Genomic DNA, 26,942 nt, shown 5'->3' with positions numbered 1-26,942 from the left:
TTAGTCATGATGTTTATCACAGCAATAGAAAACCAAACCAGGACAGAGCCTTAAAAATTTCACAAGTCTCTGCTATTGAGCCCATGGTTCTTACCACCTACCAGGGGAGGCTGTGGAGAGCCTGGCCCAAAGGAGGTAGCCTGCCAGTCCTTTGTGGCTGAGCTGCCCAGTCAAATCAAGAGCATGGGCTTCATGCTCAACAAAGGACAGTGAGCCATTCTCTTGCTGGACAGCTTAGTACTCAGAGGTGCACTTAGAGAAAGGACTGCAGAGGCAGGACCCAAAGGCAAGTGTGACCCAGACTGGGGAGGACATGGAAGCAGGTAGACTAGAAGACCTCCGCAGAGGTCTACAGGTACTTCTTCCCCACAAAGACAGAATACAAAGGAAATGTGGAAAAGTTTTCATTGCTGATGATGAAGTCTCCAAAACAAACTTGCTGTTCTTGCAGTAGAAGGGGTATCATTTAGAAAGTGGGAAAGGCCAGCTGTAAAGGTAAAAGCCCCCAGAAGGTAGCTATGTAGGGGCACCCACAAGTCCTGCAGGGCCCTGTCCCAGTGTCTGTCCAATCACTGCTGTCTCCAGGGGCTTGAACCCCACATTGTCCAGTGGGATCCCGAAAGCCAGTAACTTCGCCTCATACGTACGCAATAGGTCATTGTGGGCCTGAAAGGACAGAGCAATGTCAGGGAGAAAAGGAGTCCACACGGGCCTAGGAACCATAGTAAACATGCTATGGCCCACCCAGAGGTAGGCTCCATTCCACGGATGAGCGGGGTGGAAGATCTGGGCCAAGCATCTGTGAATGGTTTGTTCTGTGCTAGAGTAGTGCTGATGTCCTTATGTCATTAACTCAAAGAACTCACAATAAGGAGAGACTCAGAACTGAGAGCGGGGTGGACTCCTGGCTCTTTAGCAAGTACTTTCCAGCAAGGGTCTCTATCCCTTCCCTGACAAGGTAGAATGGCATCTATTCCCTGCTTCTGGAGACCTTAGCATCATCCAACTCCCCAGTGACTCTGCAGAGGCTACATGTGGACGGCCCTGGGCCTCAAAAATGGTGTTGTTGGGGCCAACAAAGACAAGTGACTTCCTTGTGGGGAGGGGGTTCTCTACTAATCTTGTTTTGGTTTTTGAAATTTTGTTTTCATTTTTGTCTGGGAAAAGGCCACACTATATAGCCCAGGCTGGCTAGAACTTGCTATTTTGCCCAGAACGGCCTAGCACTGTTTCAAGGAAAAGTCAGTGTTCTCTAAGCAGTGTCCCTGGGCACAGCAACCACATCCTAGGGCCGGCCCCTTGACCAGGAGTAATTGGTTAACACAAAACAAATTCTGTGTGTGTGTGTGTGTGTGTGTGTGTGTGTGTGTGTGTGTGTGTGTAAAAGAGGCCAGAAGAGAAAGTCAGATTCCTTAGAGCAGAAGTTACAGGCAGCTGTGAGGCACCCATGTGGATGCTGAGAACTAGACCCCAGTTTTCTTCACCTCTGAACCCATCTTTCCAACCCCCAAAATGCACTTTTTATTGGTTTGTTTTCTGAGACAGCGTTTCTATGTGTAGCCCTGGCTGTCTGGAACCAGGCTGGCCTCAAACTCAGATCTACCCCTCCCTCTGCCTCCCAAGTACTGGGATAAAAGGTAGACACCACCATGGCCCAGCTAAAATGTACATTTTTAATTGGAAAAATTTCACTGGGTGGTTGTAAAGACTTGAATTTGTTTTATTCGTTTGTCTCAGACAAACAGCCTAGGCTGTCCTTGAACTCATGTTCCTCCTGCCTTGGCATCCCTAAGAGCTAGGATTACAGGTGTTGAGAACTGAGTGAAATGAGAAATGCTTGAAGCCTGTGAGCCTCACAGCAAATGATCAAAAGGTTCACTGGTTAGGACTGTAGTGCACACCTTTAATCCTTGCACTCAGGCAGAGGCACACAGATCTTTGTGAGTTCCAGGCCAGCCTCGTCCATATGTGAGTTCTAGGCCAACCTGGTCCACATAGTGAGTTCCAGGTCAGCCAGCATTACAGAGTGGGACTGTGTCTCAAAAACAAAAAGATTCATTATCTTCGTTGTGGTTTAGTAAAGAGGACTACTGCTTGGGGAACAGAGAGGAAAAGGTAAATAAGGATGGGCTCCAGAGAGAACATAGAGGCTGAGATCTGGTTATCAGGCACCTCAGGTTCAGACACCTTGATCAGATCAAAGCCAAAAATATCCCCAGCCCCCAAGAGCTGTACACACAGCAGGCAGCCTTTGCTCAGCCCTGTCAGCTGAGGGACAGATCTGATCAGGAAAGCCCCAGCCTGACCACTAGGGAGGGCTGGGAAGCTTGAGCAGAATGGAGCCTGGGAAGCAGTGACAGACACTGCCTATCTATGTCTACGGTTAACTGTCTGTTTTTTGAGACAGGGTTTCTCTCTGTAGCCCTAGCTGTCCTGGAACTCAGAGATCTGCCTGCCTCTGCCTCTAGAGTGCTGGGAAAAAGGCATGCACCACCACTGCCCAGCCAAACAAATATTTTTAAAAAAATAAAACAAGATAATGTGAGAATGTCTGCATAAGGGCCCTCGACAACTGAACAGGGATGCCATGCCTGGCCCACAGAATTAATGTGACTTGTCGGGTGGCTGCTCTTGGTAAATCCTTGACAAGACAGTAGGCAAACAGTCCACTTAAGGACCACCTGGATACAGAACCCAGGCCTCTCAGGTGCATGGGACAATGGTAGCCAGGGTCCAAGGAGTCTGTGGATAAGACATGTTAGCATGGAAGGGTACAGAGCTATTTTAGATTCACGAATGTATCAGAACAAGTGAGAACCGTACTGCAGTGGGCATTAACCTGGAAGAGCAGAGAGGCTCTTCCAACTGCCTGAGAGGACAAGTGAGCAAGGAAGGGTGAGGGAGAGACAGATTTGAACATGGTAGGAGACACAGTCCTAAGTGTGGACCAGGCAGGCCTAAAAGCAACGCCAGGACAAGGTCACTCTCAGGCCCTAAGGGTATGAGGGCATATTACATGGGAATTACCATTCCTACCTCCTGATTGACATATGCAGAAGAAGTGAGAGAGATCCTCAGAGACCCTTCCTCTCTAATGTTCACAAGCTAAAGCTGGGTACATGGGAGCTCTACGGGAGGAGATAGCCCTGAGGGAGAAGGTGGGACTATGGGGATGGGGAGGATTAGCCATACCTTGCAGACCCGGGCCAGCTCATACTGTAAGTCTTTGATGGTGGTATTCTTTGATTCTAGAACATCCTAAGGAGAGAGACAGGGTGACTTTAATATTTGTCATCTGACAGAGATGGACAGGTGGACACTAGTCTAGGGGTTCCCTAAGGGTTGGAAAGGCTCAGGGAATTGTAGTATGGGTCACCTCAGCCCATACATGTATCCATACAAGTCTGTCAGCAGGAAAGGTTTCCAAGATATAATCCAGGACAACAAGAAGGGGTCAGCATCAGCATCTTTGCATTGCCTACATCCTTACAATGAGGCACCAGACTGCCAAGATGAAACCAATTGACTTGTGTGTGCATGTGTCATAGGACATGTGACACAGGACAGAGGTAATTGTGGGTATCATCTCTATTGCTCTTCATCTTTTCTTTTTTCTTTCTTTCTTTTTTTTTTCTTTTTTTTTTTTGAGTCAAGGTTTCTCTGTGTTGCCCTGGTTGTCCTGGAACTCACTCTGTAGACCAGGTTGGCCTTGAACTCATAAAGATCAACTGCCTCTGCCTCCCAAGTGCTGCATATCACCACCACCTAGCCTGTAGGGCATTTTCCTAATGATTGATGCAGAAGGGTCCCACTCACTGTGGGTGGCACCATCTCTGGGCAGGTAGTCCTGGATGGTGTATCAGGGGTGGTATAAGACAACTTGATAGGACAGGCAGGGCTACATAGAGAAATCCTGTCTCAAAAAACCAAAAGGAAAAAAAAAAAAGCAGGCTGAGCAAATGTGAGGAGCAAGCCAGTAAGCAGCACTCCTCCATGGCTTCTGCTTCAGCTCCTGCCTCCAGGTTCCTGCTCTGACTTCCCTCAGTGATGGACTGTGGTGTAGACATGTGAGTGAAATTAACCCTATTCTCCCAAATTATTTTTAGTCCTGGTGTTCTATCACAGCAACGGGAAGCTAAGATTCAGGTGCATACACCACCACAGCCAGCTTTTCATGTAGGTGCTCAGGATCCAAACTTCGGTCCTCATGCTTCTACAGCAAGACTTTACCTACTAAGCCATCTTCTCAGGCCCTAATTATTTTTTATGTTTAATTTTGGGTTTTTTTGTTTGTTTTTGTTTTTGGAAACAGGGTTTCTCTGTGTAGCCCTGGCTATCCTGAAACTCACTCTGTGGACCAGGTTGGCCTCTAACTCACAGAGACCCATGTGCCTCTGTCTCCAAGCGCTGAGATTAAAGGTATGCGCCACCACTACCAGGCCCTAATTGTTTTTAAGATGGAAAAAAAAAAAAAGGGTATTTGTATAACTTTTAAAACTCTACAGTTGCTGGGAAGTCCTACCTGCTCCCTCACCACCGCACTTGCCACCCAAGGTAGAGAGGGCTCTTTCTGACCCAGCTTCTGTGCTCAGAACCTTCCATATTCCCACATCATTCAACTCATTAGCACAGTTGTCAGGTCTTTGCAATCACCCTCAGTCTGCATCCCCCAACTCTTGGGTACTCCCTGGGGTGGCTCAGCAGGAGGCTACCTGCAATGCCTAATGCTGCATGCCTCGGGTCACAGTGACAGACAGGTGGTGAGGCGAACAGAACCGGTACATGGACTGACTTACACAAAGTCAGTCCTTTGAGCCTCAAGTCTGTAGTGAGAAACTGGCATTCAAGTTTAGCCAACCCGTATGCTGATGCTACAGTAGTTCTCAGAATAAAACCTACCCATCAGCAGCCACGTGACCGCCCTTCTGCTGCAAGCACAGCACAAGCAACCGAGAAGCCATGCACCCTCCTGCCCTGGAGGACCTGCTTTGGGATGAACTGGCCCCCTTTACTGGGGATGGCTTTAGATACAGTTATTCTCATCCTAGAAGCAGCAGCGACTCTGGGGAAAAAGCACCACACCTGTCTCCAGGGACCCTAGGAAAGATGACCAGACTGCTGGGGACCACCCAGAGTCTGACAGCCATCGGTCCCACAAGCTAGCTGCTGTTCACCAGACTCTCTCAAGCTGGGCCACCTGTCCTCCTATGTTCCCCTCCCCCAGGCATGTCAGGTAGAGGGAGCAGAGAGACCTGGCCATTGCAGAGCTTAACAAGCAGGCAACTGTCAGAGGTTCTGTCAGAGGGTCAGCCTCCTGACTTTTCAGGTAACAGAATCTTCTGTCCCCAGCTAACCCATGGCAGATGAAGTACCACTTGTTTTATTTATCACTGTCCCCACCTGGATTATCCCAGTACAGCACTGTCACATGAATAAGTGATGTTCTTAGCTCTGTTCCGACATTATTCCCCAGGTCCCAGGAAAGCAGCAAGGGTTAAGTAAGGTTCCATGGTCCCTATGGCACAACCCTCCTCCTTGTCACTGTTCAAGTCCTCAATCAGCGTGCTGGGGTCCTCACAGTGACAGAGCCATCCCACCTCAAGGAACAGAGGACCTTGGACTCACAGATTCCCGGATGAGCTTTCCCTCTCAGCTTACCCATGTCCCATTTAGTGACTAGTGTCGTGGGACAATCGTTTTGTACACTGTGAAGATGTGTCTCTGTCAAGGCACCCTCTGAGTGATTTACTAAAGAGATGAACAGCCAAAGGCTAGGCAGGAGATGACAGGCACGACTTCGAGGGAGAGAGGGGAATTTGGAGGAGGAATCTGAGAGATGCAGAATTCACCAGCCAGACACAGAGGAAGTGGGACACACGGTACTGAACAGAGGTAACAAGCCATGTGGTAGGACATAGATTAATATAAACAGGCTAATTTAAGTTGTAAGAGCTAGTTGGGAACAAGCCCAAGCTAAGGCAAAGCTTTCATAATGAGTAAGTCATCTCCGTCCAAAGAAAGTCTGACTACAGACTAAGGCTTGGCACACCATGAGCCATGGTAAAACAGGAATAGCAGAGACTCAGGTTAGGGATAGGGTTGGTGAGGGACTGGGACAGCTCAAGAGAGATCACAAAGCTAGGTCTACACAGTGAATTCCTGCCTCAAAAAGAGAGAGATGTAGGGGTGGGGGCAAAACTGGAAGAGGACAGTTCCAGTGCATGGGGCCTGTAGCACATGCCCTGTTCTCAGATGCATAAACCATGGCAGCCCTGACTTAACTGAGGAGTCTCTGTGCCACCCAAGAAGGCAAAGCACAAGACCGAAGGACCCACCGTGGGAAACAAACACCGAGGCTCGGGAGGCCATCAGCACCTACCTCAAGTTTGCGGGACACAAGCGTTAGTGCTGCAGGATCCAGGTTGGAGGCTGCCAGCACCTCGTTGAACTGCACCTCCCTCTTCTCCACTGCAGTGTTCAGTGCCTGCAGTTTCCGCTCCAGTACTAGGTTCTTGAAGCCCGACTTCTGCTGCACCTCCTGGATGGCCGCAGTGAACTTACGATAGAGCTCGTCTCTCTCCTGCTGTACCTGAGAACCACGAAACTGAGTGAGCAACAAGACTCTCATGTGAGGCATCCCTTCAGGGGGAAACCACGCCCCCTGCCCTAAGGAGGTTGCTGTTGTAGAAGGGTCACTTTTACCACTGTCACGTCCACAGCACATGGGCACCTGCTGTGCACACTGCCTGCTCTCTACCCTACGTGCACAGAATAAAAAGCTTATAGTTCAGCACATAGCAGAAGGTAAGAGAGAGGAATCAGCATTACCACCTACCCTAGTTAGGATTACCATTGCTGTGATGAAACATCATCACAAGCAACTTGGGGAGGAAAGGGTGTATTTGGCTCATATTTCTACATTGTAATCCATCACTGAAGGAGGTTAGGACAGGAACTCAAACAGGGCAGGATCCTTGAGGCAGGAGCTGATGAGGAGGCCGTGAAGGAGTGCTGCTTACTGGCTTGCTCAGCTTGCTTTTTTATAGAACCCAGGACCGGGGACTGGAGAGATGGCTCAGAGGTTAAGAGCACTGACTGCTCTTCCAGAGGTCCTGAGTTCAATTCCCAGCAACCACATGGTGACTCACAACCATCTATAATGAGACCTGATACCCTCTTCTGGCCTGCACTCATACATGCTGTATACATAATAAATCAGCCCAGAGATAGAACCACACACAATGGGTTGGGCCCTCCCCCATCAATCATTAATTTAAAAAATGCCTACCAGGTGGTGGTGGTGCACAGCTTTAATCTCAGCACTTGTGAGTTCGAGGCCAGCCTAGTCTACATGTACAGCAAGTTCTAGGATAACCAGAGCTACAAAGAGAAACCCTGTCTCAAAAACCCAAAAGAAGGAAGGAAGGAAAGGGTCTTGTAAACCAACCTTTTTTTTTAGATTTTTTTTTTTATTATTTATTTATTATGTATAAGCCAGAAGAGAGCACTAGATTAAATTATAGATGGTTGTGAGCCACCATGTGGTTGCTAGGAATTGAACTCAGGACCTCTAGAAGAGCAGCCAGTGCTCTTAACCTCTGAGCCATCTCTCCAGCCCCCATAGACTAATCTTATAGAGTCATTTTTCTCAACAGAGGTTCCCTCCTCTCCGATGACTCCAGCCTGTCAAGTTGGCATAAGCCAGCACATTGCTCCTCTCAGAAAGCAGGAGCTGGTCAGAGCAGTCACACCCTAAAAGCCACTCCACAGGTAGGTCAGGGTCAAATTTGCCAAAGTTAGGGCCAAGGGATCAGTTGAAACCTTATCTTCAGTTACCCCCTATGAGTGAGAGTCAAAGCAGGTCCAGATCAAGCTTGATAAACTGCTTGTCAACCACTAAGATATCCTTACCCATTGTCTACACTTCTACCTATTAACATGCACTATAAATAATCAAGGCTCTAGGCAGGGCACACTTAACATGCATTTATGAGAATTCCTGTGAGTGGTAGAAATTCACAATCTTCCTTTGTCCTTGATCATACTACTCCCTGTATTGATTCAAATATCTATCCAAGGCCAACCCTGTACCTCAGGGCCTCAGATCTGAGTTACACATGATCTGAGAATTTCATCTGTGAACTATACAGGATCTTTAGAGGATTCATGAGTAAAGCTCAATGACGGGTTTGTCCTCATCTTCCCCAAAGCAGGTTCCTTTGGAAGAGTCCATCTGTGTCAGATATAGATTGACTTTCAAGGGCACTGAGCATTGTCTGTCTGTATAGGACAACCTAAGGGCAGAGTCCAAGGGGTCATCAGTGCATCCCACTGTTCAACAAGGCCCCCTTCCTTCTCCCTGTGCATTTGAGGCCACATAGTTTCTTTTCTTTTCTTTCTTTTTTTTAAGATTTATTATATATACAGTAATCTGCCTTCATGTGTCCCTGCAGTCCAGAAGAGGGCACCAGATCTCATTACAGATGGTTGGGAGCCACCATGTGGTTTCTGGGATTTGAACTCAGGACCTTTGGAAGAGCAGTCGGTGCTCTTAACCACTGAGCCATCTCTCCAGCCCCAGCATGGTTTCTTTACAATGAATAGGCAATGAGTTAATACTAAGAAATGTACAACACAGATGAAATCACAGGGACCAAGCCTCCTCCACAATAGGGATCCTGGTTCTCATGAGATTTGGGGCCTTCTACAAAATATACCACAGGTTTCTGCCTCATAAAAGTTGTGTGCATGCTGGGTGGTGGTGATGCATGCCTTTAATTCCAGCACTTGAGAGGCAGAGACAAGTGGATCTCCGTGCGTTTGAGGCCAGCCTGATCTACAGAGAGAGTTTCAGAATAGTCAGGGCTACACAGAAAAACCCTGTCTCAAACAAAAACCATAGAACAAACAAATAAACAAAAAAGAGTTGTGTGCACACACACCTATAATTCCAGCTACTCAGGAGGCTGAAGCAGGAGGATGCCAGACCCCAGGAGCTTACAGCTGAGTGAGACAGTGAGGCCCTATTTCCAAACAAACAACAATAGAAACGCAGATTAGGAGGAGGTAGGAGGGCATGTCTAGCTCCCAGATCCAGAGCCCAGCCATGCACCCACACCTGCTCACCTTGATGAACCGCTGCTCCAGGACCTCGTGCTCCCACTGAAGGTCTTTCAGGTCTTTCTCGGTGACCTTTAAACGTGCCTTTGTACACTGCGGGAAATGAGGGAATAGGGGACACAAAATACTTAGGATTCACAGACAGTCACATACCCCAGACTCCTGGGGACAGCAGGCCAGGAAAAAAGTCATCAGGAACAACTGGCTGGAAAACTCCAGCAGCTGGGCCCCACCCAAGCTATGAGTGGAATGTGTGGAAACTAAGGTCTAGTCTGCAATGGCGCCTGCCTACTTATAGCTCCAGAAGAGTCTGAGAGAGGGTCTAGCAGCAGCAGCAGCAGCAGCAGCAGCAGCAGCAGCAGCAGCAGCAGCACGTCGATAGCCCTTTCATGCACTAAAGATGAGTCCTGCTCACACAGGGCCTCAAGAGACATCCCCTCATACGCCTTCCCTGCTGGACCCAGCAGAGAGAGGGAGGGAGGACTCACAGGAGGGAAAAGAATTCAGCAGGAAACTCACAACCAGGATCTGCTTGGACCTTTCATAGCTCCCAAGTCTCCTCTGCATCTCATTCATCTCATCCTTTGCTTTCTGCAGAGGGTCTGCCAGCCGCCTGTTCTGCAGAGACACCTCCGCCATCTCCTTCTCCAGGTGCTCCTCCTTCTTCCGCATATCCTCCATCTGCTCCTGTTAGCACAGTGCACAGGCGGGGCTTGGCCTGGGCATCAGCCAAAGGCCCTCAATTTCATTTTACTATTAGTGTTTGACATGCGTGTAAGTGTGGGTGTGCATGCCATAGTACACTTATAAAGGTCAGAGGACAACTTTCAAGAGTTAACTCTCTCCTTCCACTATGGGTTCAGGGCGCCAACTTGGGTTATCAGGTTCGCATGGCAAGTGCTTCTACCCACTGAACCATCTCGCTGATACTTTTTATTTTATTTTATTATTTTTTTAAAAACAATGGCTCCCTAACCAGTTTAAGCTAGCTTTGAACTTGTTCTCTTCCTACTTCTAACTCTTTAGCACTGGAATTACAGGTTTGTGCCACCATATCCAGCTCAAGGAAAAAGAGATCCTGAGGCAGGTTTGGTGACACACACCTTTAATCTCAGCGCTCAGGAGGCAGAGGCAGGTGGATGTCTGAGAGTTTGAGGCCAGCCTGGTTACATAGTGAGTTCTAGGACAGCCATAACTACTCAGTGAGGCCCTGTGTCAAAAAGCCAACCAGTCATGCGCATGCCTAGGGCCTAGTCTTATTTTACATATAAGCGGTATTTTTGCAGTCTTAACCTCTTCTGAATTATGTAAGAACAGAACTTCCGTGCAGACGGAGAGATTACACTTGTTTAGACCAAAGGCAATTCTCTACTGTGAAAATCCTGCCAGTGTCAGGTGTACATGTCCCAAGTCACCAAGCAGTGACTGGTGGGCTGAACTCCTGACACCAGCCTGTCAGCATCTACACACTACCACAACTGACAGCTGTTCCCACACTTCAGTCAATGCGGATTGCCTAATGTAGCCTGGCCTAACACTGACATGTCAGAACACCCTTAATTTTAGCTGAGAGTAACAGAGGGACACTGTCCAATACCATTGTAGAAGGGAGTGTTAGACCTGCTGGGACTGAAGACTGAGCCTGCATCCCCAGGCCCTGGGCATGTCTCCCAGACCACGTCAGTACCTTGAGGGAATTGATTAGGGCCAGGTTGTTAAGAGTGATGTCATTGTAGTAGTTCTTGATGTCAGTGAAGGCCTCCTCGTGACGCTGCATCAGCGTGCTGATCTGGCCGTTCTTCCTCTCCTCCACCTCGTGGATCTCCGTCTTTCTCCGAAGGTCAAGCTCGTCCCTCAGCATCTTCATCTTCTTGTCATACTTGGCCTCGATTTCTGAAAGGCAGCAAGCAGCACACGCAGCAGCTTAGAATGGGTGACCAAAGCCACAGGAAAGGAAGGAACCCACAAACAGTGCTCAACAATACCCATGGGCGGGGGTGGAGAGGCTGGAAAGATGGCTCAGCAGTTAAGAGCACTGGCTGTTCTTTCAGAGGACCCAGGTTCGATCCTCAGCACCCACATCACAGTCACAGATGTCTGTAACTCCAGTTCCAGGGGATCTGATACCTTCACACCAATGCATGTAAAATAGCTAAATAAGTTATATATTTAAAAATATATATAGGGCTGGGGATTTGGCTCAGTGGTAGAGCGCTTGCCTAGCAAGCGCAAGGCCCTGGGTTCGATCCTCAGCTCCAAAAATAAATAAATAAATAAACAATAAATAAATAAATAAAATTTAAAAATTTAAAAAAAAATAGCTGGGCTGTGGTGGCACATGCTTTTCATCCCAGCACTTGGAAGGCAGAGGCAGGCGGATCTCTGTGAGTTCAAGGCCAGCCTGATCTACAGAGCGAGATCCAGGAAAGGCGCAAAGCTATACAGAGAAACCCTGTCTCAAAAAACCAAAAACAAACAAACAAAAAATATCCATCAGGGTCAGATTGGAGGCTGCGTAGGCAACTCTTCCAAGAGTCAGATGGGCTTTGGGCTTTGGTGGAGCTTTTCCTGCAAGTGCCATATTCAGCACATGGGTCACTATCACCTTCCTGTCTGTGATAAGCAATGTTTGCAGTGTGTGTCCCACACTAATGCACACTGATCATGGCTTGTGTGGTCACATCCAGCCACACACTATAGGCCTCAGTCAATAAACCAGATGGACTGCCGACATGGAAGGCTCTTCAATCCAGGAGCTAAGGAGAAGACCGAGCAGAGTGCCACATGCTGTTAATGGCGGGCTTCAGACAGAAATGCAGGTGTAGGTGGTAACTGCAGCTCCCCAAATTCACATGGGAATGAGGTTTTCTGTGACTCTGAATGAACCTGTTGGCTTTGGAAATATTCTCTCTTGATCCAGGCATGGTAGCACACTCCTTTAATCTCAGCACTAGGCAGGCAGAGGCAGGCGGATCTCCGTGAGTTGGAGGCCAGCCTGGGCTACAGAGTGAGTTGCAGAACAGCCAGGGCTGTTACAAAGAGAAACCCTTTCTCGAAAAACCAAAAAGAAAAAAACTCTGTGTGTGTGTATATGTGTGTGTGTGTGTGTGCACACACACGCGCGCACACACACACACACACACACACACACACACACACACACACACTCACACATGACTGAGCCGCTTTAAAATGGTTTGTTTATGTGCCTCAAGTTACCAAGCAGTGATGGGAGGGGTTCTCTGACACCATCCTACAAGCTGTATCTCTGCGAAACTGACCTCGAACTTGCCTTTCAAAGTCATTTCGCATCTTGGTGATCTCCTCAGCATGTTTCTGCACAAATGAGAAGGGGTGTTACTAGGAAGCCAGAGAGGCCCAGGACACTAAAATTCAGTTTAGTAACCCCTGTGCTGTTGCTGCTCTCTGGATTCCCCTTACCTCTACATCATACACTATGCCCAATAGCACGGCTTTGATACCTCCACATTTCATACAGAACTCACTGCCTCCAGGGAGTCACCTCTGGATCTGATAGACAGTGCAGACAGAAGCACCAGGCACAGCTTGGTTTCCTCATCCGAGCTTTCCAAAGCCAGAGGTCAGCAGCCACATCTCCATGGGATGGCAGGCTCCCTCCAGTGCTAGCCTGCCTCACTATGGCTTACAGCAGTATTCAGAGAGGATGATTGTTTGGTTTTTTGAGACAAGGTTTCTCTGTGTAGCCCAGGCTGTCCTGGAACTCGTTCTGTAGACCAGGCTGGCCTCGAACTCAGGGATCCTCCTGCCTCTGCCTCCTGTGCACCACCATGCCCAGCTCAGAAATTATTTTAATAAGCAATTACATGCTACAATTTGTGTAAGATTTATTTTTTAATTATTATTTTATGTGTGTATTATGTCTATATATATGTTTGTGCACCATGTGCATGCCTGGTGCATATGGAGGACAGAGAGGGAGTCAGATCCCTTAGAACTGGAGTTACAGACAGTTGTGAACCATCATATGGGTAATAGAAATTTAACTCAGGTCTTCTGTAAGAGCAACCAGTACTCTTCACCACTGAGTCATCTCTCCAGCTCAGATTTTTATTTTATGCATATGGATGTTTTGCCTATGCATGTGTCATGGCTGTATACTACATGTGTGCCTGGTGCTCACAGAAGCCAGAAGAAGCTGTTGGATCCCCTGGAACTGGAGTTACGGATGGTTGTGAGCTGCCATACAGGGCTAGGAAAGAATCACAGGTCTTCTAGAAGACCAGCCAGTGCTCTTAACTGCTAAGCCATCTCTTCTGCCCCTACATATTACAAATTTGAATAAAAGTTTTGCTAATTTATTTGTTAAAAACCTCTGATCATTTTTGCACAAAATGACAAGTCCCTAGATGTCAAAGAACTAGTTCAGATGGCCAGATTCACCTTTTCCACAGCCACCAGACCACAGCCACCAGACCACAGCCTGTACCTACCAGACGCAGGTTCTTTACCACCACCTCGTTAGCCAACTCCTGCTCCTTGAGCTCCACTTTGAGTGACCTCATGTCCTTCCGCAGTGTGCCCTCCTGGGCGCGGTGCTCCTTCTGGGCCAGCTTCATGACTACAGTGCTCTCAGCCTTCACCTCTGCCAGGTTGTTCTGGTGCTCATACAGCAGGTGCTTTACCTTCTGCTTGTACACCTGCAAGGACATGGGGGAGGGGTGCCACATGGCCATCTGAAGCACCCGTGCATGTGCATGCCCAGCTCACGAGGAGCTAAGCGGCCAAAGAACTGTAGAGGGCAGCCTGCTCACACTCCTGCCATCCACGGGGCTTTGATTTAAATACTCAGGGCCTGCAGGACCTCTCCTGCTAAGAGAAGGATGTAACCGCTCTCCCTTGTCCTCCTCAGAGACTGTTGGGAGGTTCGAACAGGAGCACAGTGGACAAGTCACTCAGTTATAAAAAATAAATGGATAAAGATTAAAACCGCATGTTTTTGTTCGTTTTGAGACAGTCTCCTATATCCCAGGCTGGTCTCAAACCACTTAGGTAACTAAAGTTGGCCTTGAACTCCTTGTCCTCTTGCACCTACCTCCCAAGTGCGGGGATTACGGGCCTGTACCGCCATTGCCCAGCTCTATGTTTTAAGTACTTTGCAGTTTTGTTTGCCTGGACTCATAGCTGTTCTTGGACATCTGCACTTAGACCTTAGCACAGTCCTCTTCCCCAGAGCACAAATGGAGCAGTGTGGGAAGATGTGGGCACCCACCCAGCCAGGTTAATCAAGAGAACTGAGGTTGGGAGTCAACAGGTCAACAGGACAACTGACGCAACCCAATCACCTTCGCAACCTTCCTTGGACTCTTCTAGAAAAATTGCCTCTGGTTCACAGTACAAAGAGCACTAGCAAAGGAGGACGTTCCCAAAGAAAAACAGGAACCGTTTCTACGCCGTGGCACCACGACTCCAGTGGGCGCGAACTGACTCCACTCACCTTGATCTCCACCTGGTGCCTCTCCTCTGCCTCCTCCATCTCACGGTCTTTGTTCCGAAGCTCGGCCTTCTTCTCCTCCAGCTGCCTCCGTGTGATCTCCCAGAAGGTGTGGATTTTGTCACGCTCCAGCTGGAAGTAGTTACGCTCCTCTCGCTCGCGGTCCAGCTCCTCCCGGATGCGGGCGACATGTTCCTCTACCTAACCGGGACCAGTGCATCAGGGGGCACCCACGGGAGCCCGTGCACCACAGTGTGTGCATCAGGAGGCACCCACGGGAGCCCGTGCACCACAGTGTGTGCATCAGGGGGCACCCACGGGAGCCCGTGCACCACCACAGTGTGTGCATCAGGGGGCACCCACGGGAGCCCGTGCACCACCACAGTGTGTGCATCAGGGGGCACCCACGGGAGCCCGTGCACCACCACAGTGTGTGCATCAGGGGGCACCCACGGGAGCCCGTGCACCAGAGTGTGTGCATCAGGGGGCACCCACGGGAGCCCGTGCACCAGAGTGTGTGCATCAGGGGGCACCCACGGGAGCCCGTGCACCACCACAGTGTGTGCATCAGGGGGCACCCACGGGAGCCCGTGCACCACAGTGTGTGCATCAGGGGGCACCCACGGGAGCCCGTGCACCACCACAGTGTGTGCATCAGGGGGCACCCACGGGAGCCCGTGCACCAGAGTGTGTGCATCAGGGGGCACCCACGGGAGCCCGTGCACCAGAGTGTGTGCATCAGGGGGCACCCACGGGAGCCCGTGCACCACCACAGTGTGTGCATCAGGGGGCACCCACGGGAGCCCGTGCACCAGAGTGTGTGCATCAGGGGGCACCCACGGGAGCCCGTGCACCAGAGTGTGTGCATCAGGGGGCACCCACGGGAGCCCGTGCACCACCACAGTGTGTGCATCAGGGGGCACCCACGGGAGCCCGTGCACCACAGTGTGTGCATCAGGGGGCACCCACGGGAGCCCGTGCACCAGAGTGTGTGCATCAGGGGGCACCCACGGGAGCCCGTGCACCAGAGTGTGTGCATCAGGGGGCACCCACGGGAGCCCGTGCACCAGAGTGTGTGCATCAGGGGGCACCCACGGGAGCCCGTGCACCACAGTGTGTGCATCAGGGGGCACCCACGGGAGCCCATGCACCAGAGTGTGTGCATCAGGGGGCACCCACGGGAGCCCGTGCACCAGAGTGTGTGCATCAGGGGGGCACCCACGGGAGCCCGTGCACCACCACAGTGTGTGCATCAGGGGGGCACCCACGGGAGCCCGTGCACCACAGTGTGTGCATCAGGGGGCACCCACAGGAGCCCGTGCACCACCAAGAGTGTGTGCATCAGGGGGCACCCACGGGAGCCCGTGCCACCAGAGTGTGTGCATCAGGGGGCACCCATGGGAGCCCGTGCACCAGATGTGTGCATCAGGGGGCACCCACGGGAGCCCGTGCATCAGAGTGTGTGCATCAGGGGCACCCACGGGAGCCCGTGCACCAGAGTGTGTGCATCAGGGGGCACCCACGGGAGCCCGTGCACCACCACAGTGTGTGCATCAGGGGGGCACCCACAGGAGCCCGTGCACCACCAGAGTGTGTGCATCAGGGGGGCACCCACGGGAGCCCGTGCACCAGAGTGTGTGCATCAGGGGGCACCCATGGGAGCCCGTGCACCAGAGTGTGTGCATCAGGGGGCACCCACGGGAGCCCGTGCATCAGAGTGTGTGCATCAGGGGGCACCCACGGGAGCCCGTGCACCAGAGTGTGTGCATCAGGGGGCACCCACGGGAGCCCGTGCACCAGAGTGTGTGCATCAGGGGGCACCCACGGGAGCCCGTGCACCAGAGTGTGTGCATCAGGGGGGGCACCCACGGGAGCCCGTGCACCACCACAGTGTGTGCATCAGGGGGCACCCACGGGAGCCCGTGCACCACCACAGTGTGTGCATCAGGGGGCACCCACGGGAGCCCGTGCACCAGAGTGTGTGCATCAGGGGGGCACCCACAGGAGCCCGTGCACCACCACAGTGTGTGCATCAGGGGGCACCCACAGGAGCCCGTGCACCACCACAGTGTGTGCATCAAGGGGGGCACCCACAGGAGCCTGTGCACCAGAGTGTGTGCATCAAGGGTGGCACCCACAGGAGCCCGTGCACCACCACAGTGTGTGCATCAAGGAGGCACCCACAGGAGCCTGTGCACCACCACAGTGTGTGCATCAAGGGGGGCACCCACAGGAGCCCGTGCACCACCACAGTGTGTGCATCAGGGGGGCACCCACAGGAGCCCGTGCACCACCACAGTGTGTGCATCAGGGGGGCACCCACAGGAGCCCGTGCACCAGAGTGTGTGCATCAAGGGAGGCACCCACAGGAGCCCATGCACCACCACAGTGTGTGCATCAAGGGGGGCACCCACAGGAGCCAGTGCACCACCACAGTGTGTGCATCAAGGGAGGCACCCACAGGAGCCCATGCACCACCACAGTGTGTGCATCAAGGGGGGCACCCACAGGAGTCTGTCCACCACAGTGTGTGCATCAGGGGGGCACCCACAGGAGCCTATCCACCACAGTGTGTGCATCAGGGGGGCACCCACAGGAGCCTATCCACCACAGTGTGTGCATCAGGGGGGCACCCACAGGAGCCTATCCACCACAGTGTGTGCATCAGGGGGGCACCCACAGGAGCCCGTGCACCAGAGTGTGTGCATCAAGGGAAGCACCCACAGGAGCCTATCCACCACAGTGTGTGCATCAGGGGGGCACCCATAGGAGCCCGTGCACCACAGTGTGTGCATCAAGGGAGGCAGAGGAAAAAAAGGAAGGAGTCATTTTACTAAAGTTAAAACACAAAGCAGGAACATTCCAGAGACAGTAAGCAGCAAAAGTCTCTCAAATTTGGCAAAGAACTACAAAACAGTTTGTTCAGCAACTCCTGGATCCTTTTAAGAAATTTTGCAAAAGAGACACAAGCATTCTTTTTCTTTTTCTTTTTTGTTTTTGTTTGTTTTGTTTTGTTGTTTGTTTTTTTGAGACAGGGTTTCTCCGTGTAGTTTTGGTGCCTGTCCTGGATCTTGCTCTGTAGCCCAGGCTGGCCTCAAACTCACAGAGATCCGCCTGCCTCTGCCTCCTGAGTGCTGGGATTAAAGGCGTGCGCCACCACCGCCTGACCACAAGCATTATTTTTGTTCAAAGATATTAGTATGCCTATTGTTATTAACAACAAAAAAACTTTAAAAGGAAATAATCTACAACAATTTTAAACCAGGAAATGATTAAAAATGGGAATACATCAACTGAACTGTAAGAGATATAAAAATTACACAGAAGCTCATAAATGTCTCCACAAAAGGTTAAAATAAAAATAAAAAGACCACCAGAAAAACTTACTATTAAACAACAATTATACAAAACTAGTGGGCTCTTTGTACTCAACAGACTTTGGTCCACAGCCAATTATAAATCTGCAAATAGGTTAAGGAGGAAAGCAGGACAAGCTTCCAGCTTTCTCTGGCTCTCGCTTCCCATGAGAATTAGTTATCTTTAGGCACAGCCCCAGGACAGTTACTGTGAAGTATTTTCTCTCTCAAGATACATTCCACACAGGGAAATCTTACTTTTCATTTCAATAAACAAGACAACAAGCAGCCAAGGGGCTCTGAGGAAGGGTGCTGAGTAGGGGCTAGGTGTCTAGAGAGGAACATGGTACCCCAGAATCTGACCAGTGCCTCACATGGTGTCATGCACATTGACAGTGTCTGACAAATGTCTTCACATCATGGGTCTTTGGTGTCACTCAAATAGTTACAGATTCCTATTCTGTTTGGCTCGTATAGTGTCAGGGTTTGTCATCAATTGCTATTTGGATTTCTCATAAACATCCAAATTTCTAACTTCCCTTGAAAAATCAAAAAGCTAAGAACACCAGAGTTCAGGGACTGGTGAGATGGCTCAGCAATCTGACTGTTCTTCCAGAGGACCAAGGTTTAATTTCCAGCACCCACATGGCAGCTCACAACTGTCCATAACTCCCAAGATCTGACACTCTCACACAGACATACATGAAGGCAAAACACCAATGCAAACAAAATAAAAACAAATAAATTATAGATATTAGAACACCAGAGTTCAATATCCACAGGGCAACCACTCTGTGAACTGATCCCAAATATACACAGAGTCTTGTCTTTCTACTGGACCCTAAAGGCTTCCAAGACTGTGCTTCAAACATACAGTACATGGAGGCCAGTCCCTGCTCTGCAGACTGTGTATGTATTAGATATTTAGTGCATTGGGGCACTAAGACATTAAAGTCCAGTCTCCAAAGATGTGAAATAAGCAGGGTACAAGAAACAGCATGTTGGGACAGCCTGAAATTCAATCTATTCTCCATCCATCTACCCCAGTCAAAGTTCAAACTGGATCCCCTGACCACATCTCTGCTTAAATTGCTAGTGGTTTTCCTGTACATAAAATAAAGCACTCATGGGACTAAAGAGATGGTTCAGTGGTTAAAATCACTTGTGCTCTTGCAGAGGACCAAGATCCAGTTCCCAGCACCCACATCGTGGCTCACAACCATCTACAAATTCAGTTCCGAGGATCTGAAGCCTTCTTTTGGCCTCTGCAGGCACTGAACACACATGGTACACTTGCATACATGCAGGCAACACACACACACATACACACACACACACACACACACACACACACAATAAATAAATAAATGAAAGAATGAATGAATAAATAAATCTTTTTTTTCTTTTATTTTTTAAGACAGGGTTTCTTTGTAGCCCTGGCTATCCCAAGTGCTGAGATTAAAGGTGAATACATCTTTTAAAACATATATTTTGGGGTTGGGGATTTAGCTCAGTGGTAATGTGCTTGCCTAGCAAGTGCAAGGCCCTGGGTTCGGTCCTCAGCTCCAAATAAACAAAAACAAAACCAAAATCCATATATTTTGCATGTATATGTGTGCACTATGTGCATGCTTGGTGCCTGTGGAGGTCAGAGGAGGGCATCAGATCTCCCTGGATCCCCTGCAATTGGAATTACAGATGGCTGTGAGCTACTATGTGGGTGCTGGGAATCAAACCTGAGTCCTCTGCCAGAGTAGCAAGTGCTCTTAACCAACAAGCCAACTATCTAGCTCCTAAAAACATATTTTAGCCAAGTGGGGGTAGTATACACCTTTAATCCCAGTGCCCAGAGGCAAAGGCAGGTGGATCTTTGAGTTCAAGGCCAGCTTGGTCTAAAGAGTGAGTTCCAGGATAGCCAAGGCTACACAGAGAAACCCTGTCTGGTGCTGATGTACTGACAAGTTCATCTCAAAGATCAGGGTTTACCTTTGAAATAAACATCCTAAGGTTTCATGTTAAAATAAAAAGAAAAAACATATTTTAAATAAAAATATAGCTATGTAAAATGGCATGTAGAAGGCCGGTGTGGTAGGTAGTAAAAGAAATTACCCAGAATACAAAGATAGAGAAAATTCACTGAAACATGCTGCAAGTGAGCAGTCGGCAAGACCAGAGAGGTCTCACTTGGTTGAGGCAGGTGGAGGTTTTTTATGGTAGTTGAAGGGGTGGTTATTTGGTTTTATCTCATCAGCCATTTTTGTGGGATCCATATCTAGGTACAAGGGGCTGGGGGGACATCTCACTATCTTGTATGTAGTAAATTTACAGCACAAATTGTTTTTCTTGAGACTGGCCAGCAGTGTACAGTAGTACAAGTCATCAGGAGTTAGGCTGCAGCTGTCTATATAAGATATCACACAGGCACCGAGCAGTCATGCCTGGTTGTTAAAGTATGGAAATTCTGCTCTTATATTTTTGGCCTTTTGCATATCAAATCATCAATACTTGACTCTTGTCCAACTCTAATTTCAGCTTATAATCACTCTCTCAATCTCCTTCATATTATCTTAAACTATTAAAACAGTAAGTCTTATTAACACAGCTGCATATAACCTTCCAGGCTTGTGTCAAAACCTCACAAGGCAGCCATCATCAACACAGACCCAACATGTTGTAGCTTTCAAGAGCCTTGTAAGTTTTATAATTAAGTTCTCCAGCCTTTTATATCAATATACATAAGTGGCTTAAAATAATTTGTATAAAGACATTACCTCCCCAAGTTCAATCCTCAACCTACCAAAAAATATAATAAAGACATCACCCAGGATCAGGAGTATAGCTCAGTGGTAGAGCATGTGCCTTAACAAAAATAAAATAAAGAAAGGAAACCCCTCAAAAACCAAGCACAGGCAATAAGAAAGGCACCTCCAACAGGGCTGCCCCCTGTTGGAAGTTTTGTCAAAAATAAAACAGCAAGGGGCCAGCAAAATGGGTCAGCAGATAAAGGTACCTGCTACCAAGCCTGAAAACCTATGTTCAATCCCAGACCCTACAAGGTGGAAAGAAAACCAACTGATACAAAAGAATTAACAATAATTTAAAAAACACTGTCTGATTAATCAGATTGAGACAATGTAATTTTAAGTAAATCATGTTCCTTTTAAAACTTTCCAGACTGAGCCTCTGCCTCCCAAGGCATGAGCCACCACACTAGGCTAAAAACTTTCCTTTTGCTACACTGTTTACTGGCAAACAAAGAATGACACATATGTATTATCACATATGTATCAGCTCTATGAACAGCAATAAGTAAAAAAGAAAGAAAATACAAAGTTAAAAATAGCTCTTATGTCCGAGGGGTCAGGGACTCCTTCCAAGTTCCTATTAAGAAGTTTCTTCACATGGCTGCATTGCATTTTTTAAAACATGTAACATGGAGGTGGTGGAAACTATAGATATAGGGTAGGCATGTTATACTTGGACAGACTGAGAGGAGATGGACAAGCGGAAGAGTGGATGATAAGTTTACCAACACATCTGGAGTGGTGCCCACCCTGGGAACGGGCAATGGCTGTGCTCACCTGCTCCTTGGTCATGTCCTCTGGTGGGAGCCCATCAACCACCGGATTGCCCTTGGCTTTGCCCTTCTTCCCTTTCTTTTTGGGTGCCTTTGTTTAAAGAAGAGAAGACTGGGTAAGTAAAGGCCACTCTATCTAACGCCATCCCTCCTTGACTATTTGCTTACATGAGCATTAGGGGAAGGCACACCTGTTTAGAACCCCGACCTCTACTGTTCACACACGGCTGACTGGACCACTCACCTAGAGGGCATCACTAAACTAACCTCCCCCCCCTTGCCTCGCCCCACCCAACCCCGGACTCCCCCGACTCCCCCCACTCCCCACTCCGTTAACCACACACACATAGGGGAGAGGGATGGAGTAGGGAAATCATTAACACATCTGGAGAAGCACAAAGAAGAAATCTTCCTCTTCAGAAAAGAACACTTTCTCTTTCCAAAAGGGAAGGAGAAGGGATCCACTCCAAACCCATTCACTGCTGGATATGGCAAGGATTTCTTCAGTGTGGTTAAAAAAAAATTTTTTTTAATGAAAAACTCATTTGGAAGAGGGGAGAAGAGGATAAGAATGTGAGGAAAGAAAACTAAAATTAAGGAGCATTTGAGGGGTAGTATGGAAGGAAGCCTAAAAGAAAAAAAGAGAGAAAGAAAAACATTATCTGGGCTGAAGGAGGAGCGTGCATACGGCCCCTGCCACCCTGCAGTATATTGGCTATCATGCTTTAAAACCACCACATAAACACATGCAAGAAACTTATCAGTATGTGTAGAGAATTAGCCTTTTGCCTAAGATCTACCTTTTATCAGTGTACATGTAGGAAGGAGTGACCTCATAGCAATAACCAAATCTGAGGCTTCGCTTCCTCCAAACTACAGAGAACTCCAGTCAGGAGTGAGCCAACAGCACACTCTCAAGTGTCTGTAAATGTGTTCCCAGCAGAAACTGCTCTTGGGGTCCTGCTTTGTTTGAGCGGCTTTTATAATGTCACAGAAGCTTTCAGGAAAGACTTAATAGCAGTAAATATTCACGATGTTTTCAGCCAGAAGCTCCCACAGAGAGAATCCATCCCACCAGCTGATGGCCCACCTCTTGGCACAGCGGTATGACTGACAACACCTGTATCCTAGAGGGAAGGGCCTCATTATATGGGTCTAAGGAGGCAAGGAGCTAATGCTTTGTTCTCCTAAGGAGCCGGAGTCTCTGCAACCCAAGGTGTTATCCTCATCACTGTATGACATTCGACCCTCTCCACACCCCTTGGTAGAGAGGGACCTCTAGCCACCGTGGTATGCACCAGGTCTCCACCTCAGACACAGAGTTCCTAGGGTTTCTCCTGAGCCGGACTCTGCTCCCTGTGGACTCTTAAGTGCCCCTGAGGCCATATGAGGTGGAATCCTACATCCCAAGGATCTGGTGGACTCAGCTTCTGACTTCTGGACACCTTGCACATCAGGCGAGAGTCTGGCAAATTCGACAACCATCCAGGGGAACTGAAGAGCCAAATCGTAGTTCATATGTATTCAAGGCCCCCGGCATCCTGGCCTCCCTAAATGGGACCTCACGGAAGCGCCCAGCTCTCAATTCTAGTAATCCAAAACTGCAGGCCGCTAACCGCAGACCCCCCTACACACACAGTCCCTGGGACCCGACCCTATACGCATTTCTGCGCGAAAGTCCCCCTGTTCACCCCAGGTTCTCAGTGCACTGGTCACCCAGAGCACCGGCCGGACTCACCATGCTGCCAGCAGTCCAGCACCGCCACTACTCGGGGATAGGCGCTGGTCTGCGGAGGCTGCGCTGTCTCCTGGCAACCCCGACGAGATCCCGCGCTGGTTCTCAAATCTTCGCGAGACTCTCCTCAGCGCCACCCACCCCTGGGGACCTCGACAACCGGGAGTGCGTCCCTAACGACGCGCCTGAAGAAGAGGTGCGCAGCTAGCAGCTGCCGGCTGTTGCCTTCAGTGTATTGCTGGTCTTTTTCCTGCTAGAACTTGAGCTACAAAAGAGACGGTTCCTTCGGTTCTCCAGAGTCTGCATGGCGGGCGCTCAGAGAAGAATAAAGAAGAGAATGTCTGAATGTTTAGTCTGCCACCCAAGCTCGGTTCCTAAATTAGATTCAAATGTGAGCTAAGAGCCCCACTCCTGCCGTTCATCCACCTTGCCCCGCTTGTGAAAATTCCTTTAACATATTACCCTGATGAGACTTAAAATGCATAGCTGGGCTTCCAGAAACTCGGGAAAGAAAGAGAAAGGCTGGGGGTGTTGTGCCTGTAATCACTGCACTTGGGGAAGCTGAGAGGAAAACCATGGGTTGGAAGCTAGTCTGGGCTACATGGTGAGTTCTAATCCAGCCTGGCTCAAAACAACAACAACAAAAATAAATAAAAATAAAAAAAAGAAGGGCCAAGAAAAAAAGTGGCTTGGCGGGACTGGGCCTGCGTGCAATTCAGTAGCAGAGTATTTGCAAAGACATGCTGAGTGTCCCCAGAAACAGAAGGGGCAGCCAGTCACACTTCCCTGTCCGCTTTCCATAACCATAATATCCAACCAGGAGAGAAAGGCTTGCTCAGTAGTGGGGATCTGAGAGTCATAGCTATGAGTTCCTCTTGTTTGCCTACCCACTCCCCCATCTTCCCCCACACAGAGATTCTTGGAAAAGAATGGCCAGCTGGAAGAACAGCGCTGAATCCCTGTGAATGCTCAAACAGTGACTTATTTATAGTAAACCTTAGCAAACAGCCGACATGACTGCCAGACTGCTTTCTGTCAGTGAACTCTGCGGTGAGCGCAGAGGGGCAAGGGGTTAGGAGTCTCCCAGAGGAGGCTTGACAAGAGGCAGTGAAGTAATGGGGTAGGTAATTAGTGAGCCCTTACCCACAGCAAGGTAGGTGCCTCATGTTGATTTGCGTTTTTGCCTCATTAGTCTACGGGGGAATCTTGAACTAAAGTGTATTAACAACTCCTTTCAGCTGGGTGGTGGTGGCGCATGCCTTCAGTCCCCATCGACTGGGAGGCAGAAGCAGCCAGATCTCCTAGTTCAAGGCCAGCCTGGTCTACAGAATAAAGAGTGAGTTCCAGGACAGCCAGGGCTACACAGAACCTGTCAAAAAGCAAAGCAAACAAGTAAAAAACCCCTTCAGCAAAAAGGGCAAGAATAGAAAAACTAGTTCAGGATGGCTAGAGAGGGTTTCGCTTGCCAGAAATCAACAGAACAGGTTGACTTTTCAGTATGGGATTACAGAGATGAGCAGCTTGGGGAGCACAGGCTGGAGATTCCCTAGGCTCCCAACAAGACACACCCTGATAAGGGCTTTTCCTGCAGAACTTAACTCTGGTTCAATTCCCAGCATCCACATGGTAGCTCACAATTGTCTGCAACTTCAGAATCTGACACCCTCACACAGAGACACATGCAGGCAAAACACCAATGCACATACAATTAAATTACATATATACACATATAACCTATTGACAATGTAACAGGGAACGCTAAAACACGGTGACAATACAGTGACCTAATTTGTTTTGCTCGTGAATCTGACACTTGGCTATGACTAGTGGGGCAACCTACTTAATCCCCTCATCGCCCTCTTTCTGGAAAACTCGAAAGTAGCATCTGGAACCACCTGAGCGTAGTCAGGCCAGCTGTTAGCGATGATCTCAAAGAGACTGGCAGCCAGAATGTACACAGGTGGAGTCTGGGTAGCCTGGTTTTCTCACCACATGGTGACCTGGTTTTTACAGGAGCCTTCCAAGAAAGCTGAACTTTTTTTTTTATGACCCAGCCTCGGAGGTCACATGGTATCACATTTCCCACACTCCGCTGGTCAAGGCAGTCACCGGCTCTGACAACACTGAAGTCGAGTGTCTTGATGGGAGTGGTTCCGGAAGAAACTTGCAGTGGTTTTGGTTGGTTTGTTGAGGCAGGGTCCCATGCAGCCAAGACTGACGGCAAAGCTGCCATGTAACCGAGGAGGATCTTGAATTGCTGTTCCTCCTGCCTCTGTCTGTGAAGTGTTGGGATTACAGGTGTGTAGCACCATGGTCAGCTCCATGACATTTTAGCTGCTATAGTCATTTTGGAAAACACAGCATGCTGCCCCAGCTGACTAGGAGTGGCCTATGCTCAAACACTGTGGTTGTGGTCACCAGTGTGGTCATTTGTGCTAGACCTATACCCTAGCTTTGCCCCAGGAAGGGAAGTAATAACCAAAAAATGACCATTGACTCGGCTAGTCTTGGTGGGGCTTCAGAGGGCTTTAACCAGCAGGTGGGTGTGTTTCCTTGTTTTGTAAACTAAAGACAAGGAGAACTATTAGCTGTCTGGAATTGGCTTTCAGGCTCAAAAGCCACAGGCTACCTAGTGTCCGCTAATCTGTTCAGAAAGCCAGAGCTTTGCCTCAGACCCTACTGAATGAATGAAGCTGTTTGGCTACGCTCCTCTTAGCCACCCAGTCTGCCCAAGTCTGCCCAACTTACCCATCAGCTCATGCTCCTCTCAGCTTTTCGTCTCTGAATAACTCATTCTCCCTAATAGTTTGCTTTGTTTTGTTGTTTTTGGTTGTTTGTAAGAGAGCAAAAGGATTTTAGGCTGGGCCTTCTGACTTCTATCCCTGACTGTGCAACATGGGGAAAGTTACTTTACCGTCTCTGTGCTCAGTATCTTCAGATCTCTGGGAGGAATAGGGAGATACTGTGCGTCTCAGGAATTACTATTGCTTTGATGAAACACCATGACCAAAACAACGTGAGGAAGAAAGGGTTTATTCAGCTTACATTTCCACATCACAGTTCACCATCAAAGGTAGTCAGGGTAGAAACCTGGGGGAGGAGCTGATGCAGACGCCATTGAGGAGCTTGGCTTGCACAGCTGTGAGGACCACCAACCCACAAAGGGATGGGCCCTCCCACATCAACAATTAAGAAAATGCCCTACAGCTGGACATTGTGGAGACATTTTCTTAATTAAGGTTCCAGTCTCTGAGATGACTTCAGCTTATGTCAAGTTGACACAAAACTATCCAGCACACCGTGCAAAGCAAGCAGGCTTGATGCAGGACTAGCGTTTAGAGATGGGACTCCAGTTGTGGGCTCTCAATATGTCCAAGGCCTCCTTTTTCCAGGTCACACCCCACCCCCGGGCCTCACATTCTGAGTATGGATTCATATAGCATTAATTAGATTCACAATTCTGGGCTTATAAGCTGGGGGTTCCGGGGCTGCTTTGACCCTTCTTGTGTCACCTCCTCTCCTAGCTCCGCTGGGCCCCTCACGTAGTTGGCATCCCACAAATGCTTAGCGGGTATATGGATGGATGGACAGAAGCCGGTGCAGCTTGTAAGTGCGCAGGAGCCCTGGACTGCTGTAGCCCTGGGTCCTCAAAGGGTTACTCCATGCTGGAGGGGTAAGGGT

At 49.1% G+C, this 26,942-nt stretch overlaps 1 protein-coding gene across 2 annotated transcripts; it reads right to left on the bottom strand.

Annotated features, from left to right (window-relative positions):
- Gas8 (growth arrest specific 8) lies at nucleotides 1-23,382 on the bottom strand. 2 transcript variants are annotated; one of them, XM_036189217.1, is made up of 11 exons: nucleotides 23,265-23,382; nucleotides 21,531-21,617; nucleotides 14,597-14,794; nucleotides 13,593-13,799; nucleotides 12,402-12,456; nucleotides 10,808-11,013; nucleotides 9,640-9,807; nucleotides 9,127-9,213; nucleotides 6,380-6,589; nucleotides 3,193-3,258; nucleotides 1-666 (listed from the first exon to the last, which is right to left on the bottom strand). In XM_036189217.1, exons 1-11 carry the CDS (start codon nucleotides 23,265-23,267, stop codon nucleotides 517-519), a joined length of 1,437 nt encoding a protein of 478 aa, XP_036045110.1. In that variant the 5' UTR covers nucleotides 23,268-23,382; the 3' UTR covers nucleotides 1-516. The 2 variants fall into 2 exon arrangements, with proteins under 2 accessions (XP_036045110.1, XP_036045111.1); XM_036189218.1 differs by lacking the exons at nucleotides 12,402-12,456; nucleotides 14,597-14,794; nucleotides 21,531-21,617; nucleotides 23,265-23,382 and having other exon boundaries at nucleotides 13,593-13,655.
- Between the last annotated feature and the right edge of the window lie 3,560 nt (nucleotides 23,383-26,942).

Source organism: Onychomys torridus, chromosome 5 (genome assembly GCF_903995425.1).
Source record: "Onychomys torridus chromosome 5, mOncTor1.1, whole genome shotgun sequence".
NCBI classification, from domain to species: domain Eukaryota; kingdom Metazoa; phylum Chordata; class Mammalia; order Rodentia; family Cricetidae; genus Onychomys; species Onychomys torridus.
The sequence above is the reverse complement of the archived record's forward strand: the minus strand, read 5'-3'. Positions and strand labels throughout refer to the sequence as shown.